This window comes from Melanaphis sacchari, unplaced genomic scaffold, assembly GCF_002803265.2.
Source record: "Melanaphis sacchari strain LSU unplaced genomic scaffold, SCAv2.0 Contig312_pilon_pilon, whole genome shotgun sequence".
Lineage (NCBI taxonomy): Eukaryota > Metazoa > Arthropoda > Insecta > Hemiptera > Aphididae > Melanaphis > Melanaphis sacchari.
Genome location: NW_020271186.1, coordinates 32,302 through 52,603, shown reverse-complemented (window position 1 = coordinate 52,603; position 20,302 = coordinate 32,302). Strand labels below are relative to the sequence as shown.

At 37.2% G+C, this 20,302-nt stretch overlaps 3 protein-coding genes across 3 annotated transcripts; 1 reads left to right on the top strand and 2 right to left on the bottom strand.

Annotated features, from left to right (window-relative positions):
- Positions 1-1,688: 1,688 nt before the first annotated feature.
- Positions 1,689-2,630, bottom strand: LOC112596252. The gene has a single exon (XM_025341769.1). The coding sequence runs from the start codon at positions 2,628-2,630 to the stop codon at positions 1,689-1,691; it is 942 nt and encodes a 313-aa protein (XP_025197554.1).
- Positions 2,631-8,873: 6,243 nt separating this feature from the next.
- LOC112596251 lies at positions 8,874-13,906 on the top strand. Its single transcript, XM_025341768.1, has 2 exons — positions 8,874-12,317; positions 12,374-13,906. The coding sequence occupies exons 1-2, from the start codon at positions 8,874-8,876 to the stop codon at positions 13,904-13,906; spliced, it is 4,977 nt and encodes a 1,658-aa protein (XP_025197553.1).
- Positions 13,907-17,233: 3,327 nt separating this feature from the next.
- Positions 17,234-18,683, bottom strand: LOC112596250 (zinc finger MYM-type protein 1-like). Its single transcript, XM_025341767.1, has 3 exons — positions 18,152-18,683; positions 17,726-18,091; positions 17,234-17,430 (listed from the first exon to the last, which is right to left on the bottom strand). Exons 1-3 carry the CDS (start codon positions 18,681-18,683, stop codon positions 17,234-17,236), a joined length of 1,095 nt encoding a protein of 364 aa, XP_025197552.1.
- Positions 18,684-20,302: the final 1,619 nt, after the last annotated feature.

The window sequence follows — 20,302 nt, the reverse complement described above, 5'->3', positions numbered from 1 at the left end:
TACAATTAAAATTCGACTCAATAAGGGTACGAAACACCGTATCAACTATAAATAGTAGAGTTGACCAATTAGTGTATTTCAATATTATTGTAAATATTTTGTTACCATGAAATATAGAATGATGTTGTAAGTCGTTTAATGCTAATAAATGATAACGAGTTTGTAGTTTTGTATATTTGAGTTTTATGAAATGAAAGGTTTAGTATTTATAATAGAAATAATATAAGAAGTCGGGTCAAAGAATTGTTTAGTTCAATGCGTTTGGGGTTACGGGTGAAAGGTAAAGAGACATGAAAGAAACATTAAAATTAATGAATGAGACGTAATATCACTAGTTAAACCAAATACATGAAGATTATTAAGAGGTTAAATGGCATCATCATGTTCAAATTATTTTACTACGTACTGAAATAGTGTTTGAGTTATGGAAATATTGAATTCAGTTTGAAAAGCAGTTGTAATAATGGCAGAAATAATATATGTTCGATTGTTTATGCGATGTGGCAGAACACAAAACGCAGAAAGGATTAATAATAGTAAGAATAGACTGCGGGTCAGAGGAGATTGCCTGAGACTCACAATAATGAAGAAGTGATGAAGGTTGATTACGCTTCTAATTAGTGGTATCAAAATTATGATATTAATGAAGGTGGTGTTGAGTTGTATCTGGCAGTTATGTTAAGTTTGTGAAGATGGAATAATGCCGTTTTATAAATGGTTGTTAGGATGAGACATTATTGTCATTGGTCACCAAGAAATAGAATCAGGACCAGAGAGGAGAGCATACATCTTAAACAATGTTTTCATCAAATCAACAATCAGAAGAACTAGGTATCCGGTTGGTAGTGCTAAAATCAAATAATTGAAGGCTGGTGGAGACACCAAAGGTCAACTATAATAGAAGATTACGTGGTAACAGTTATTTACAATAATAGAAGAATGTAGGAAAATTAGCAGAGAGATGAGGTTATTTTAAATCTATCATACTAACACAAAATGAAGGTTTCGATAAAATATTGTATACAGCATTTTCGCGTAGATATTATCATTTATATTACTTGCAGATACATACGTTATAAGAATAATACATTAATGTTGTTAATCAGAATGGGTCTGCTGTATGACAAATGCAGAGAAATTTTATCGTCGTGAGAAATATTTCAAATATTAATATTACTATTGATGTTTATGTGTATTACCCAGTTTTATGGTAATTCAGTAAATTAACATTTACTATTGTCTTTCGTAAATACGGTCCTACAATTGTACTCTGGCATATCACACTAAGGTATAAGGTATGACCGCATTTACGAAGGTACCAAAATCGTTGATTTACCGATTACACAAAACCGACAATACACGCCGTACTTCAACATCCCCGTATGCGGTAATACACACCTACAAATGGTATGGAATACGGTTCTGAACAGCTCATTAATTTTCACGACAATACCGAAATTTTCTCGGGCGCGACATGCACAGTACTGCAGTTACATTCTGCCAATAATATTAATGTAATATTCTATATTTCCTGTACACGTGTCGTATGCTATCTACCGCGTATGCTATCTACAAAAATTAATACTTGTGTCGTATGCTATCTACGCGAAAAAAATGTATGCTCACCTTACCTAAATAATTTTATCAGAGCTTGTAGTTTTACAATTGTCATTGAAATTATGATAGATTTATAAAAATGTATCCTTTATGTCTCTCAAAAAACTTTCGAACGTATTGGTTGGATTCACTGAACGCCACCATTCTTCCTGTAATTGTCTGTCGAGTAAGTTTGTTGCACCACGTGATCTTATATTATAGTTGACCTTTAGGTGTCTCCATAAACACTCAATTGTTTGAGTTTTAGCACCTGTATGCGGATCTATGAAGTTCTTACTATGGTTGACAGTTTGATGAAGAAAACCGTGATTTTTTAAAGTGCTGTATGCTCTCCACTCATCTGAATGAACTGTTGATCCTGGTTCTATTTCTTGAATTATTATTGGTAATAATGTGTCTCGATCCCTCTTATTGACTATAAAAAAACGGCGTTCCAAAATTCCATCTTCACGCAAACAGCACATACCAAACACCCAAGGTCCTTGAACTCGGCTACCATAATTTCGATTAGTATCATAGTTTTGATTTTCTTCGTTAGAATTATCCTCGGAAGTATCGGTAGTATTACCATCTGTATCTTCATTATTAACAGGTTTACAATCTCCAAGGCGAAGTCTTCCTCTGTTGTACTTACGTTTCCCTTGAAAAATAGATTCGTCTATTTGTACTATTAATCCTTTTCCACCCATTTTTCCACGTTTTTTAAATTGTTTTGCCACCACATCTCGACATAGATTGTACCAATCCGAGACTGTATGATGACCTCTGCCAGTTATTTTTTCGGTTTGTGCAACTTTAAATTTATTTACCCAGCACCAAACAAGTTCAATAATTTCACATAAGCTCAAACCACTTTTATTTTTTCCATTTTTATCCACGTAGGTAAAAAATGGATTTTGGGAACGTATTGATTGCCATTTTTGACAACCTCTTGTTTGGCATCTCATGTATTTGGTTTTAACTAATTGACCAGTTGCATCTCGTTTTCGACTATTTTTTAATGTTTCTTTCATGTCATCACCACACACTTCACCCGTAGCATTTAATTTAGTACATACATTTGAATTCGGCAATAACCCACGTTCTTTTAAAAATTTGACACAAGATTCGTCGTTAAAAATAATATTTCTGTATAAATCACCTAAATTACTCATTTTCATAAAACTCAAATAAACACAAAAATACAAATACGTTTATCGTTTATTAAGCACCGAACACATACTAGACGACACAACATAATACGAATACAATCATTTCGTAATTGGTAATGTATTAAAAATAGGATGGGAAAATGTGTAGATAATTTTAATAATGTAGATAGCATACAACCGGCGTTTACTAGTTGGGTCCGAAATACCCTTATTTAACCTAGTTAGGTCCCGGTGGTTTTTAGGTACCACACTAGTTGGGTCCGGGATTTTTTTGGGTGTTACACTAGTTGGGTCCTAGCAAAAAAACATTTTCCTTCTCATTTTTACAGACTTAGGACTGTCAGTGATCTATAAATTAGAACACAGGTATGATTAAAAATATTTTTTTTACAATAATACAAAAAATGTTAAAATGTTAATATTAGTAGTTATAAAGTATAAAATGTTAAAAAATTTTATAATATTCATATAGTTGGTAAAAATTTAAACGAAAGAGCTTTTACGAATTCAAAACGATTTATTTTATTCAACATTTTTTCCATCATTTTTTCTTCAATAAAATTTTCTTTTAATAATATAATTTTCCTTTTGTTCTGCCCACTTCTAATTTTTATGTAATTATCGATTTGTACAGTTTTCAAGACTTCGATAAATTGATATAAGTTAGGCTTTGCTGAATAGAATTTTGAATTGAAATGAGCGTGGAAAGACTCACAGGCATTTGTCGTTCTCATTGTTGATGATTTGAAGTCTGCCCAAATATTAGGGGGGAAAATTGCTTCTGAGTCAATATAGTTATTTAATATATAATCTGTAAATTCTTGTATTCGTTGATCACTTGGCTGAATAGACATTAGATCTTCTATAAAACAATCCGCAACTTCCTCAGGCTTTAAGAATGGTAATCCAAAAAAATATTTCAAGTATTTACCTTGTTCAGAATCTTGTTTATATTCATTACTAAGTCCTAAAGTTTGTATTTTTCTCCACCAACTTTGTGCAATGTGAAACCGACAGCCTTTAATATTAATTTCTGGCCATGTGGAAAGAGCACCTAAATGAATTGCGTTCTCGAAATCTGCATATATGAATTCTGGTTTAAAAATTAAATTAATCTTAATACATTCGTCGACTAATAACTGAAAAATTTGTGCATATGTTTGAGTGTTTTTATCTTTGAGTAAGCAAAAAATTAAAGGAATGTAAAGGTTGTTATGCATTGTGTGGATTGTAAACATTTGAGTAAACATCTTCGGGACACTTTTGAATGTTCCATCTACATAAATAATATTTTTCGAGCATAATAATTTTAAGTTTTCTACTGTGGAGAAAATTATAATATTACTAACTTTATCATTAACTAATAAAAATTGCTCATCTCGATTCGTTGTTAGTTTTAAATCATTTAGAACATTATGAACATCGTCAATATTTTTCGGAATTTTTGGTTGTATAGCTTTTCTAGCATTATAAATATTTTTTCGAATTAGATTACAATCATTATGCGTTAAATTGAGATCATCATTTTTTAATTCACGTTGCAATATTTTAGAAGGCCTTTCGCAAATATCTTCTAAGCCTTTTCTTTTGGCACTATTACTAATCGCTTGTCTAAGTAGTATGCTTTCTTCAGTACATGCGTGATTATGTGATAATGACTCGTCGATCAATACATTATTTTTATATTTAAAAAAACACTTACAAGATCTTTGTACGCAGCGCCATCGTTCAACATCGTTTGATAGAGTCTTGTGAAATGAAAATTTAAATCCGTCAGGTGTAACGTACACGCGTTTTCCTTTTTCACTAAACATTAATTTAAAATTTTCCATTTTAACAGAAAGTAGGTTCAAGTGTACAGCTGGATTGGAATAGCAAGTTATACTGACATTGTATAATATTTAACATCTGGAATACTGCTATTGAGTGAATATTGGCTATATATTTTTATACATATATGGGTTAATTTCATTATTTTTGACAATATCATATATCAATAATTGTAAGTTACAGTTTTTTCAATCGGACCCAATTAGTATGTTATCGTTTTTATAATCGGACCCAATTAGTATGTTATCATTTTTATAGACGGACCCAATTAGTTGTTTACCTTTATCATAAATGTTATCTTGGACCCAACTCGGATACGTCCCATACAACACCTATAAATCGACCGTAGATAGCATACGACACGTGTACCATTTCCCTTTCCATATTTACAGAATGAAGACTGTCATTTTTATAAATTGCGTACCTAGTTAAAAATGTAATATATATTAGATTTTATAAATTATTAATTGTAAATGTTTGTACGCCAATTTTTGGGCGCGACTCCTTTGCGCACATTTCCCTTCTTTTATTTAATTATGACTTATTAATATACTGTATAAAATAAAATAAATATATTAATTATATATAAATTAAGATCAAATTATTTTGCACGTCTAATTATTTATTATATAATTTAACATCGATCGACCAGATATTGGCAAGAATAAGATATAACAATATAATAAATAGATAAAAGTAATAATAATAATAACGTCAAAGATTGTATTATATTATGTAAGCGTAAAAAATATTGTCAATTATTAATTTAAAAATGTATATATTGAATTAAGTAAAAAAGTACAACAATAAAAGTTATATTGTGTTATTAATTTACACAATTAATAAAAAATGATATGGATATTTAATAATTTATTTTATAATTATAGCACACGTGTTTAATAAATTCCATAACCTTCAGGTATCTAATATAAATGTGATTTTAATATTACAAAAATTAAAAAACATGCATTGTAGATTTAATGAGTAATAATAGTTGTCTATTAGTTATAGAATTATACTAATTTTGACTGGTAGCATTTAAGTCCGGTTTTTTTTCATGAAAGTTAAACGATTAATAATATTATTTTTATATTAATTCCAAATGTATTCCATTTGTATCTCTTTTATTTTGAAGTTTATGATTTTATTGTTTATTGAATAATTCAATTTGAATTAATTTTTAAATCAGTGTCACTTTGAATTCCAATAATGACGTCGACTACTTGATGTATGTGCGGATGAACCAATGTAAAATTGACTGCAGTTATATTGTCAGTGATTACTTTCTGCACCATTAGTATTCTTAGGATTCTTATAGTAGGTTCACAAGCCTATAATGTAGAAGGAAAACTGCTGTCCGATGTTACGTAATTTTCTAAAATATAATCGGAAAATTTAGAAATAGTACTAGACTTAGTTACTTAGTACTTGGTGCTATCGACATAAGATCACAAAATCCATAAGAAACTACGTTAGGGGGAAAATAATTTAATCCAAAAAAAATTTCATCCATTTGCCAACTTCAGAGTCATTAATTAAGTACTCGCTCGATAATAATTTATGTTGTTGAATATGTCTAAACCAATTTTGGACTGAATTAAAGTTACAACACGTGATTTTTCAGTTAGGGAAAATTTGCAATACTGCATTATGCACATATTTTACGAAGCCGATATAAAAAATTCTTAAATTTATTATATTACCAGTAATTTGAATATATATAATGTAAATTTTTCCACATATTGATGTAATTATCAGTATGTTTGTTACTCAGTGATTATGTTGTGCGCAAACGAATTAACGATATTTAGGTAAAAATTTGGATTGTACGCAAACGAGTTGCACCGCCCCTGTATAACTCCCACCCCACAACTGTAAATATTAATCTAACAATATAACAATACTTTGAGTCAATTACCTAATTAATGCCAGAACATTAGAGAAAAATTTAAGTTATTTACTGGACAGAACATTAGATGTTCGCAGTCGGGGTTCACTAGGCACAGCATGTCCTATTTATTATAGTATTTTTTATGATAAACTAAGAATAGTATAACTTATGTTGTTATGATAAATTAAAAAACATATTTTCCTAGTTTGAATAGATGATTTTCTAAGAATGTACGACTTAAAGAATAAGAAATATAATAAAACTATTCACACATTTTAGTTTTTTCAAACAAATATACATTTACAATGTCGTTATTACATGTTATATATTAAGTGAGTCAGTCCAGCACCCCGAGATTCGAAAACGCCGATTTCGGGGGTAATTTTTGGGTTACAAATTCCGATTTTTTCGTTACAAATTGTTACAAATTAGTTACTAATTATCTAAAAAGGTTTGAGGTCGAAATTTTGAATTCGGGGTGCCATGCTGACGGACCTGGTAATCTTTTGTAAATAATTTAAGGAGTACGCCATCAATTTTTTTTTTACTATCAATTGTCATTTTTTTAGGAATAAAATTATGTATGCGAGTTTGTTTACGGTTACTTGGTTGATTTTGAATTTGAAGAATGTAAGAAACTGCAGATTGACTTTGTGGTGTAGTATTATTCTGTGCAGTCGATGAAGAACTATTTCTGCCATCTGGATCATCAACATTTTGGTTGCTAGTTCCCTTTTGAATATAATTTAATATTAATGTATACAGTTATTTATTTAAATTAAATAAAACAATATTGTTTAAGATTATAACTTACTTGATTTTGACTTATTTGATTTTGTTCACATGATATTAAATGGCAACTTTTTAAATGTTTTTTTTAATTTGTCAGTGTTGATTTGTAAGAGTAATTTTTTTTACATACTCGTATATCACATTTTGAAAATGTTGCATCAATAATTGTAAAATGAGCCCAAACATAACTGTGTCGGTTTTCCATGTTTAATTATTATAAAACTTTCACAAAACTTTAAAATAAAAACTTTAAAACAAATTGTAAAATGTTTTATTTTGTGTTGTGTAACCTGGTGTTCATCTAGATTTTAGACCAGAACTACAAATGAACTACAGTAGACAATAACGTAGTCACAGAATATCTATAATATATCCTTTTTCATAAAGACAAAACTTAACATGTTTCGACCAGTAAATTATTTAAATTGTTGGTCAGTGATAGAACGATACAAAGAAAAGAAACGAAAAAGAAAATACTCTGAGTTTTAAAGTTTAACTAAATTATAACAAAACAAAGGTGCGGAAGACGCTACACGACGCCACGACACGATGGAGCACGACAGGGGAGGGGGCTTATCGAACGGTGTGTCGACCGATGCAATGCCGGAATTACTCTGACTATTGCACCACAGGGTAGGTGACTGATCGATGTAATGCCAGAATAACTCCAACTATTGCACCATTGACCGAGTCACAAACCGTTCGATAAGTGAGGTCTGGGAGGCCGCTTTTCCTATTTGCGCAAGTCTGCCCGGGTGGGGTCTTACTACAAAGTCGAAAAGACGGAGAATGGTATTGATGGTCGTGTCGTGGGGCCTTTTATACCCGGTCTATCGGCAATTACATCGGGTCGGTCCCGTGTTCTGTGACAGAAACATGAGAAGATACCTGGTGAATCAGTGATTACACCAATTCGGTCTCGTGTTCTGTGACAAAAGGCACGAAAAACCCAATCGTTAACTGCCGATAGACGTACAATTTTCGGGATTAGTGCAAATGTCCATAATCCTCCACGCATATTACCCAAATCATAATTCAGATAACATGCATGGAAAATACAAACACCTGCACTTATCGCGCACAGCGCATACAATAATAAGATAACAAATTATCCACGCAACGAAAACAATAATATAAAGAATATAAGATAAATATAAGAAAACAATAAGAGTATGCGTGTTTAGTCAGAGTAATTCCGGCATTGCATCGGTCGACACACCGTTCGATAAGCCCCCTCCCCTGTCGTGCTCCGTCGTGTCGTGGTGTCGTGTAGCGTCTTCCGCATCTTTGTTTTTGTTATAATATAGTTAAACTTTAAAAACTCAGAGTGTTTTCTTTTTCGTTTCTTTTCATTGTATCGTTCTAACATTTTTTGGTTCTTCGGGCCGGATCATCGTGAAAAACAAACCAGCCATCTCTACACATACAGTCCACATTCTATTATCGATTTGGTAAGCTGTTTTTTGTTTGTTAACCTAACGAAACTGATTACTGTAGTTCTCTCAACGGACTCGTTTCCCGAGTTCGTAATACCATTCTTGTCGTCGAAACTACAGTATCATTTAGAATTTTCTATCCCATAAACAAGCATAATGGCAATGCCTGCTTCAATTGGCTACATCGATGCCAAAGCAAGAGTGATTCGTGTAATTTCTCGAACTACAACTTTCGTCAAGGCTTCAATTGATTTCAATAATGACAAAACAAATGCCGGTAAGCGTGCCAAGATACGACAAATGCTGAGCGAACTTGTGGATATTCGTCAACATGTTGAAGATGACATACAAATCATGGAATCAGCTGTTGGTCAAAAGACGGCTCCAATTGACGTTACCGACAATCAATGCAGTAGTAAACTGATTGAATCTTTTGACACCATGTACTATGAACTCGCCGCTTTCGCTGATGTCCATTCACTTTCATTGAGCTCTACACCGTCTAATACTTCCGCTTTGAATCAATCTTCTGGTCTCAACAATATGTCAATGTTCCAACTGCCCAAACGCAAATTTCCAACCTTTTCTGGCAATATAGTTGAATGGCAAGGATTCGAAGACCTATTTCAATCCATTCTATCTCACGCTCCTGAATTACCAGACGTAGAGAGATTCGAATATTTGAAAACGTCTCTAGAGGGAGAAGCACTTTCTTTAGTTTCACACCTTACAATCACGTCAGGAAATTACCACAGTGCCTGGAATATCTTGCGTTCGAGATACGGAAATAAACGAGACTTGGCCAGGACTCATTTGGAAGCACTTCTAAAACCTCATACCGTGAAGTGGGATGATGCTTCTTCAATAAAGAAGTCAATCAACACTATCCTAGAACATACCTCAGCATTGGATAATCTTGAATTTGTCACCCGTCAATGGAGTCCAATATTAGTACATATTTTTGAAAATCATCTCGACTTTGAACTTCGTGCTCGTTGGGAACACATTGTTGGTGATAAACACAATCCACAGGTTAGTGAGTTTGTCGATTTTTTGCGTAGCCACGTCCGCTCTGCAGAAGTCCTTCCACAAAGTTCTGCCAATCCGTCAAAAAAGCAATCCATTCCGACTTCTCAAGCTCAACCAAGTCATTCCAAGCCACGTTATGGATCACATCAAAAGGTTTTGTCTGCTACGGCAAGTCAATCTGCCCCAATAAGCTGTCCATTGTGTAAAAAATCGCATTCAATTCGAAAGTGTCCATTGTTTAGTGACCAAGTCCCAAACGAGCGATTTAAATTGGCAAAATTACACCACCTTTGTATTAACTGTCTTGGACCTGGGCACTCGTCTATCACATGTCCATCAAAGTATAAATGCCAAACTTGCCAGAAGTCGCATCATACTTTATTACATTTTGGTGCTATCTCTGTCGTGCAATCAAAACTACTTCCGTCAACCTCAGATCGTCAAGAAAATAATTCAAATGTTACCTCAATGATTGTTAGAGGTCAACCAAAAACAACAGTACTTCTTTCTACTGTACGTTTGGACGTTCTGGCCTTGGATGGCTCTCGTCAGTCACTTCGTGCTCTGATAGATAGTGGTTCTCAGGCTAGCTTTATAACAGAAAAATCCGTTTGTTCACTAAAGCTTCGTCGAAGTCACTCATCTACTATTATATCTACATTTAATAGCAACACAAGCGCTCCAGTTCGTGGCAAATCCACAATCGTCATCTCTCCTAGTGGTCGTTCAACTCCATCGGTTCATGTTGAAGCACTGATTGTCCCAACAATTACTGAATGTACACCTCAGCAACAAATAGTTCCAGGGAAATGGTCACACATTGCAAATCTGCCGCTAGCTGATCCGTCGTATCACACTCCAGGAGAAGTTGACATTCTGCTCGGTGCCGATATCTTGCCTTCACTGTTGCTTGACGGAAAAATTTCTGGAGAGTGTGGCGAACCTATGGCCATTGAAACATTGTTTGGTTGGATCCTATTGGGACCTGTCCATTCCCATGATCAAACCAATTCAATCACCTTATGCTTATGTACCTCTGAACCACTTGACAACACTTTGAAAGCATTTTGGGAGCTTGAAGAACTACCGTCTGTCCATCATTTGAGTTCTGATGATATCAAGGCCGAAACCTTTTATAACACCACAACTACTCGGCTCGCATCTGGACGATTTATGGTAAGGCTTCCGTTTCGACAGCCTTCTCCTTTACTTGGTGACTCAAAAACATTCGCTCTGCAACGTTTCAAGGCTCTAGAACAACGATTAGATAAAAATCCAGATCTTCGTCAACAATATATTGATTTTATGCAGGATTACTTATCTACCGGACACATGGAATTAATCCCTCCATCAACCTTTGATACACCGCACAAATACTACATACCTCATCACTGCGTATTGAGGCCCGACAGTAAGACGACAAAACTCCGTGTTGTGTTCAATGCTTCAGCTAAAACAACCGCGGGTACCTCACTCAATGAGAGCATGTACACTGGGCCGAAGCTCCAGCCCGATATCCAAATTGTATTGTTACGAGCACGTCTATGGAAATATTTGTTTGTCACCGATATCAAACAAATGTATCGGCTAATACTCGTCCATCCTGATGATAGAGATTATCAACGTATACTATGGCGATTTTCACCTACTTCTAAAATTGACGAATATAGGCTCTGCACCGTGACATATGGTACTTCAGCAGCTCCATATCAAGCGTTACGCACAATTCGTGAGTTGGCCATGGTTGATGGCGCTCAGTCGACCCGTGCTGCTGCAATTCTGCTCAATGATACCTTTGTTGATGATGTCCTCACTGGAGCTAATTCTGTACAAGAAGCTCTCGAATGTCAACAGGAACTCATTCAGCTATGTTCACGGGCAAAATTCGAACTCCGCAAGTGGGCAAGTAACTGCAGGGAAATTTTATATGCCGTTCCTGAGGATACTCATGTGATGTCTCCGTTAATGCTTTTTGACGCTAGTGAAGACCCCGCCTTGAAGCTCCTTGGTCTTAACTGGGATCCATCATCTGACACGTTTTCATTCAAAATCCATTCCATGACAAAAAATCCAACAAAACGCTCGATACTTTCAGACATAGCACGAATATTTGACCCACTAGGAATTCTGTCACCAATCACGTTGTTCTCAAAACATCTGATGCAGCGACTCTGGACTGATGGTGTTGGCTGGGATGATCCTGTCTCTATTGAAATCGCACAGCTCTGGTCTCGATATCATTCTGAACTTCATCTAATCGCAGATCTCTCGGTTCGTCGCCGATTAACTTATGACCAAGCCTGTTCTGTACAACTCCACGCATTTTCGGATAGTTCAGAAAAGGGTTATGCTGCTGCTGTCTACTTGAGAGTTGAGACACCAACATCAGTGTATTGCCATCTGGTTGCTGGAAAATCTAAAGTAGCTCCTTTGAAACGATGTACGATTCCAAGACTCGAATTATGTGGAGCCGTTTTGGCTGCCAGATTACTAAATTTCGTCGTCAACACCTACGCTGGTCGTCTCAAAATTGATGAACAACACGCATGGACAGATTCGACAACTGCACTGGTATAGATCCAATCTTCACCCCATCGTTGTGCAACATTTATCGCAAATTGTACAAGCCAAATTCAGGAATTGACGTCACCATCTATTTGGCGTTATGTTCCCACACAATAAACCCAGTCGATTGCGCTTCACGTTGGTTGTTTCCATCCGAACTTGTCAATCATCCACTCTGGTGGTCTGGTCCACCGTATCTGCAAGAAGCTGACCATCAATGGCTTTCATCACTTATGACTCAAACATCAGATATAGATACATCGCCAACATTTGAATTTCGGAAGTCCAATGTACTACATGTCATCATAAAATCATCAATTAGTGACTTACTAGCACGGTACTCGACATTAGACAAGATTCTTCGTATCTTGGCATATGTACTACGATCGAGAAAGTTACGGTCTTCAGGTCTAAATAGCTTCACCGTAAATGCTGGAGAACTCATGCATGATTTGTCTGCATTGATATATTTCACGCAGCGCACCGTCTACCATAATTTTATTCAAAGATTGACCAAAGGATTACACATCATATCCAAGAACCTGCGTCGCTTGGATTTGTTTATTGATCCATCCGGTCTTGTCAGAGTGGGCGGTCGACTCACGAATGCCAATCTACCTTATGCCCACAAACATCCAGTTCTTTTGCCTTCGTCTCATCCATTAACAAACCTTCTCATCGACCATCATCATGTCCGGTTGTGCCATCCAGGGGCTCACACTCTGCAGACACATCTACAACAGGACTACTGGATTCAATCCGCACGTCGCGTTATTCGATCTCGACTCAGGTTATGCATTCCCTGTTTCAAAACTCGGCCTAAGTCCGTTGAACCAAAAATGGCGGCTTTACCCAAACATCGAGTTCAGCAAATCAAACCATTTGCCATTACAGGAGTGGATTACGCCGGTCCTATTGTCATAAAACAATCAAGAGGTCGAACATCTGCTTCAAGGTCAACTTATATTTGTTTGTTTGTATGTCTAGCCACCAAAGCCTTGCACCTGGAACTCAGTTCTGATTTGACCACTGAAACCTTTCTGCTAGCTTTCACTCGTTTCATAGCACGACGTGGCCCTGTTTATGAAATGCATAGTGACTGTGGCACACATTTTGTCAGTGCAGCACGACTACTAACTCCTTTGAACACATTCATTAAATCAGCTTCTTTTCAAGATAAAGTACATCAGCAGCTAGTAAATAACGGTATTCATTGGCATTTCAATCCACCTTCCTCGCCACATTTTGGCGGTCTGTGGGAAGCAGGCGTCAAATCAACCAAATCATTAATTCTTCGGTCAATTGGCATCCATAGATTAACCAGTGAAGAATTAATGACGTTACTCACCCTAGTTGAGGCTACTTTAAACTCTAGGCCATTGAGTGCTTTGAGTAATGACCCCTTTGATCTCTCCGCTTTAACACCAAGTCATTTTTTGATTCTTGAGCCTTCAACCAATTTACCCGAACCCAACTTAGAGACGATCTCACTGTCCAAATTGCAGAGATGGCGTCTCATCAATGACCTAGATCGCTCTTTCTGGACAAGATGGAGAAACGATTATCTATCTAGCTTACAAATCCGCAGCAAATAGTTGGAAAATCATGGAGAACTGAAAATTGGTGATCTGGTACTCATACGGGAAGCTACTCCTCCACTTCATTGGCGCCTTGGACGAATCCTGACCCTGCATCCTGGATCAGATGGAATTTCTCGCGTTGCTACTGTCCAAACTGCCTCGGGAATCCTGACTCGGCCAGTAGTTAAACTTTGTCCGCTACCAACTCCTTGAAGACATATCTTCAAAGTGGGCGTTGAAGTTTACGCATACTCTTATTGTTTTATTATTTTTATCTTATATTCTTTTATATTATTGTTTTCGCTATATGGAAAATGTGTTATCTCATTATTGTCTGCGCTGTGCGCGATAAGTGCAGGTGTTTGTATTTTTCATGCATGTTATCTGAATTATGATTTGGATAATATGCGTGGAGGATTATGGACATTTGCACTGATCCCGAAAATTATCTACGAAACCACAGCCTGGTTTCGCTAGTCCCCAGCGGTAGTTCTCGTGCTTGGTACTGCCAGGGCGGAACGTCCGCTAACGACACCGGTCGCCAACGTGGCGTTTGGGGTTGGGCTCCATACGCGTCCGCTACAGGCCGGTGCGTTTGCCCGATCCGGGGGGCGACGGAAATGTCGTTACACGGGCGTGAAGGCCTAGGTTTGCCCGTGGCGCGGGGCCGATCACCGGGAGGACGGCTTGCCATCCCCCGGGGAAAGACTACCGCGCCGGTATCTCTCCCCTCTGAATCGTGGGTAACCGCGAGAATGATGTAATCCCCTGGCGGGTGCCGGGTCGCCTTGACCAGCTGTGAGGGTCCTGGCGAGCCGTCCCCGGAAGGTGATGGCCCGAGTCGCGCCTAGGTGCGGCCGGGTGGACCGATACTAGGGAATTTGTGGTTTCGATGCGGGCCCTCGTGGAAAGGCGCCCGTACCGACGGATCGGGGCTTCCTCGTAGCGGTAGATGTAAACGGCACGGCCTTCGGGCAGCGACGGCTAACACCGATCCAACTCCAACTCTGTCGACCCCACCGAGAGAGGTGGCAGCTATGCGTCCGCAAGCAGTGGCTGCTGACGGTAAACTAGTGGTACATTTGCTAGTCTCAATGGCAGCTCGCCGAGGCGGAATTTGACCGTGGTGATACTCGTTGGTGGCAAACGGGGTCGGACGACCCGGCCGCGGTGGTCTAGACTGCCACGCCGGGCGCCGACTCGGGACGCATAAGGCGTCTAGGCGAACCTGCTCCCACGCGACCTCTCGCGGGTTGCGAAGGCGCGACTTGCGACTTGCGCAGTGGGAGAGTCCCCGGCGACGTGTCCAACCGGCACGGCGTCGGTTCTTTCTTTTTAAAGGCGCCGGTCTACTGCGCATGGCAGTTCTCGCGGGGATCGGACTTGTCCGGCCCCCGCCGGGGAGTGTCGTACCGTCGCGGGAGATCGGTGCCCTGGTCCCCCACGGGACATGACTCATGGTGTACTTGTTGCGTGACCGCAGCCGCGCCACCGCGCTAGCGGGGGGTCGTTGCGGAGGGCACGGGAGGAACCGGAGTCCAATGGGACTCGGGGGTCTGAGGACCCCCGTCGCCCGAAAGAGGGCGGAGACGGACTGGCGGATTAAATCGGCGTGACGAGGGCACAACCGAGGATGGCCCTGGACATAATAACCTGGGGACCGATAAAAACGACTCCTTGAGAGGGAGTCGGGCCACAAAATTATTAGACCGGGGTCTTCACTTAAGTGACTTGGCCCGGGGGTTCCCCAGTGGCGTAACAAAATGGGAATGGGCCCCGGGGCAATTAATAAATTAGGCTCCTTAATGCTATATATAGGAAAAACCACATTATACTGTTACGTATCGTGTTATTTTACACATATATATTATACGGAGAGGTGATGTGTATACCGATGGAATAACATATTCAAACAGTGTAGTATCGAATGGCTATGGCGAACTCCTGCACATCGTGATATTTAATATAATGAATAAGACATGATCACACGTCCTGGACTTCTCAGAAATGATGAGTAAACGATAGTGTTAACATTGTACTATTTAATATGACAATTAAGACTTGATCACACGTCTTGTAATTCTTAGAACCGATGAAATCGCAGGAAAGGCACCCAACTGAATAATACATTTAATTTAGAGAGCTTCTTTAGGTCATCGGAAGTTGCCACCTCTTCAGTCACCACTCTTGACGGTTAACCATATATAAGGGAGACCAGGGCAAGAGCTCAGCAGACGGTTAGGGATATTCGAGACGCTCAGAGGCAGGTCGTAACACCACTCACGGTCTCGTCTATCAGTATTTCAGAGGCAGGTCGTAACACCACTCATACCGTCTTGTGCTTATAAAATTGTATTCTTGTACGAGTTAATTGTATTAAATAAAGACTTAATCTTTTAACTTGCAAACATTAGTATTTCTATTTCTACGTTGATATATTAATCGACGTTGACATAACGGACGCAACAATACGTTATATTGTTGTTTAAAATATAAATACCTCTATAAAACCATTAATGAAAATAATAAACAGATAATAAATTGATACTCAAAATAAAAAGGAAATCCATTTAATTATTAAAACAAATTTTAAATATTAACATTTTATTAATATTAATTTAATGATTCTATCTAATCAAATAAAATAAAATAAAGGCTATCAAATCAAATTTATAATCTTTTACGAGCTTTAATATTAGCAAATTGATCTATCACTTCACTTAAATCCAATTTTGAAGCTGCCTTGTTTTCAACTGCAATCAATGATAAATATTTGAGTCGATCTTGTCCGGTACTATTTCTAAGATAATTTTTGATAATTTTTAGTTTGCTGAAAGATCTTTCTGCTCCTGCTGAAGTTACAGGAATGGTATAAAATAGTAAAATTGCCATGAACACTTCTGTTATATCACATTCCATCACTCCAAATTTGGTTATTATATCCTTGCATAATTGGTAAACATTGAGAAACTGGAGCGAAAAATTTGGTCCTATTACATCCGAATACTTGCTTTGAAACTGATCACATTTTTGCAACAGATTTCTTTCGTCAATGCTACGTAATACTTTTGGAGTTAAAAAATCAAATATTTTGTTGACTTTACTCATACCAATAAAACGTGTATTTAATTGAGTGATAATTATGTCTAATGTATTATTAAAAATGGTTATTTTAAATATCTCTTTTCTGTTACCAAATCGGAGATCAGAAGCTAATTCGTCAAAGTGTTTTTTAATTTTGCTTTGACGTTTTACTTGAAAATGAAGATCAATATCATATTTTCTTGCAGTTTCGGTGGCCTTATTGTAAAATGATTCAAAGTCATTTCTGTATATTTTTAATTAGTCTTTAGTCTCTTCTAAAACGTTACTTGCTTGATCTAAATCGATATCAACTTTTTGTAAAATTTTGGATGCATAATTTATGTTGTTTAAAACATAGTACATGAATTCACAAAGCAACACAAATTCAAATTTAAACAATTTTTTTTTAATATTATCTGCTTCATTGCGTTCGTCAACATTTTTTGAGTTAAAAGCTATTTCAGATAGAGATTTAATAATATCAAAAAACCGGAGTTTTACTGCAGTTATTGTATTTATCCTACTTATTTATCCGACAAGATGAATTTTTTTTAAAGTGACTTCAGATTCGCTTGTAAATTTCGATAACAGATCCCAGCGTTTAATACTGTTTCCAAAAAAGTTATATAGCTCTTGTAAAGTTATAAAAAAATGCTGTATTTCCATACAACCTATATATAACCTAACCGCGAACAGCATCGTTTATTGATTGAATATCCTTAATATGCTTTTGTACGCTATTATACCTACCACTCATTACACTTGCCCCATCATAACCTTGGCCTACACACTTTTTTAAATCAAGATTTTTATGGGAAAATAATGTAATCACCTGTTTAACTAAATCTACAGCACTATGCTTAGTGACAGCATAAAAACCGAGAAACACTTCTTTTACTTTTATATCGACTGGCTGCCCATTTTCAGACCTGGATATTGCTGCGTACCTTACAACAATGCTCAGTTGATCTACTTTTGCTAAATCTTGCGTGGTATCCATAATAATAGCGAAAAATGGCGATGCTCTAATGTTTTCCAATAAATGGCCTTCAAGTGTCTTACCTATACACTCAATCATTTCATTTTGAACGGTTGGACTGAGATACCTCGTTGATCCTATAAATAAAAATAACTACAGTGAATTAAAATGATTAATATTTAAAAACATTTCATTACCTTTTGGCATTTCCAAAACTTGATTTAGGACTTGATCATATCTGGAGACAAGTTGTACAATTGATAAAAAATTGCCGTGATATCCTTCTAGACTTAAATCCTCTCGATGTCCTCTTAATGCCAAAGAATTAGTTGCAAGAGTAATTATAATATCAAATAACCTTTGATGAACCATTCTCCAAAATGATGCTTCTTTACGAATTTGATTTTCAAGATCCTTGTCAATATTTATATTTTTTTGCCACATTTCGTATACAGCACATGCCTCAATATGGTTTTTCGAAAAACCATGTTCCTTAATTCCTTCTGATAAATACTTCCAGTCTCGAAGACCCGTACACCAAGTACTTCTTTGCAAAGAAAACAACCAAAACGGTTGACAATAGGTTGCATCTAGCAATGGGGAATAACACAGCCAAAAACGGTTAACTGGTCCATATTTAGTTTGAAAAATATAATATGATTCAGAAAAACTCTTGTTGCTCTGATGAGGGTCTTTTGGAAATGGTCCTGGAGGTTTTAATGGTCCCATATCAAAAATAAGTCGTTTTTCAGTATCATTTAATTTTTTGTTTATAAAATTACCTAAGTCATTGGATATTTTAAATAATTCGGAGACCAAAGGTTCTTTTGTCGTAGGTGTTGTCAATTTTTCATTCGATACTGTAGTCATGATATTACTACCATCATACTGTAGTCATGATATTACTATCATCAGATGAGTCAACATTTTCCATTTCGGTACTAACAGTACTTATATCACATTTAGTTTTAGTTAAAAATTTATCCATTTTCGGCAACTTTTGTTCCATTTCTTCTCTTTGTTGTCTCTGTTTTCGCTTAAAGGCACCACTGGTTTTCTTTTTTATATCCATAATACACTTCTTTATAACAACGTTAAAAGCTATCGAATTAATACAATTTTAGTGTACGCACTGCGCTACGAACACGATAACGTTACGCTGATGACTGAATAGTGAATATTATGCTACGTAAACATAATTAGATAATAATATTTTCAATAATATTTCACTCGACAATATATTATAAGCAATAGGTATAATTAAATTGACAATAGACTATTTTAGGATTATTTACGCGGCAATTCCTATGTACGTCCCAATTGTCTTTAATATTAACTACAAACCTTGGTGGCCGTTGTGCGATAAGATAACGATTACTCCGTAGTCGAACACCGATCATTGCATATTGTGTGTATTTATAGGTATACAATGTTCATAATGTTCATATTAAATTTTTAATATTCTAATATCATATTAAAAATATCCAATCTTTTTTTCAATTTTATTTCAATTATTTTACGGATGTATTTTTAAAACTTACCAAGAGCTCTGAGGGCCACTAAGCTCTAGGGCCCCAGGGCACTGCCCTGCTTTGCCCGATGATAGCTACGCCACTGGGGTTCCCTCAGAGGGGACGAAAACTAGATCTGACCTTCGCTGGTTGGCCAAGGCGCGGGCAACTCGCTGACACGACTGCTCGGCCCGGGACCGCCGTTCGCAGCATAGAAGGCGCTCACGGGAAAAATACTGGGGGACCACCTTTGGGGGTCTCCCCGTGTGACCCTACCTGTTAGGAGGGGGGGAACCACCTATGAAATTAAAATCTTGTAGGGGGACATGAAGTTCCAAATTTGGACAGAGTCCTTCACTCCGCAAGAAAGGTATATGAGCCTAGACTCGTCCCCTTTCAGGCAGAGGCACCAGATACTTTTCGGGAAAAGTATCAGGCATCGTCATATGAGGACAGTTGTAAGGCCGTCCACCAGTCTCAGGAAAGGAGTTCTTACGCCCCTCGCCTTAAACGTGGGTTTTCAAATGACTACCAGTTTGGTATCGAGATGTATCAAATCTCTCTACTGACCACTGGTAGGGCCGCGGAACTATCCAACCCGCTACTTAATATGGTTTAAGCAACCGCCAGGTGGTATACTCCCACCGGCAGAGTGGCTGTGTTCCCGGGAGAATACTCACCGTTAACCTTCGCCTGATCCGCATGCGATCAATAACCACTTTCGTCATTTACATGACTGCCACTACGTCGCCAGTGCATCGCACTCGAAGACGACGTGTTCCATCTGTATCGAGCTTCCGCACAGTGACATTCGTCGGTCTCTGACTTAGAGAAGCG

What these genes read in the sequence shown, in the direction of transcription:
- LOC112596252 (XM_025341769.1), bottom strand. Translation starts at nt 2,630, where the DNA reads ATGAAAGAAACATTAAAAAATAGTCGAAAACGAGATGCAACTGGTCAA.
- LOC112596251 (XM_025341768.1), top strand. Translation starts at nt 8,874, where the DNA reads ATGGCAATGCCTGCTTCAATTGGCTACATCGATGCCAAAGCAAGAGTG. An exon ending in CAGATTCGACAACTGCACTG is followed by an intron (nt 12,318 to 12,373) that starts GTATAGATCCAA and finishes AAATTGTACAAG; the next exon opens with CCAAATTCAGGAATTGACGT.
- LOC112596250 (XM_025341767.1), bottom strand. Translation starts at nt 18,683, where the DNA reads ATGGGACCATTAAAACCTCCAGGACCATTTCCAAAAGACCCTCATCAG. An exon ending in AGTTTTGGAAATGCCAAAAG is followed by an intron (nt 18,092 to 18,151) that starts GTAATGAAATGT and finishes TTTTATTTATAG; the next exon opens with GATCAACGAGGTATCTCAGT. An exon ending in TGGGGCAAGTGTAATGAGTG is followed by an intron (nt 17,431 to 17,725) that starts GTAGGTATAATA and finishes TATCTGAAATAG; the next exon opens with CTTTTAACTCAAAAAATGTT.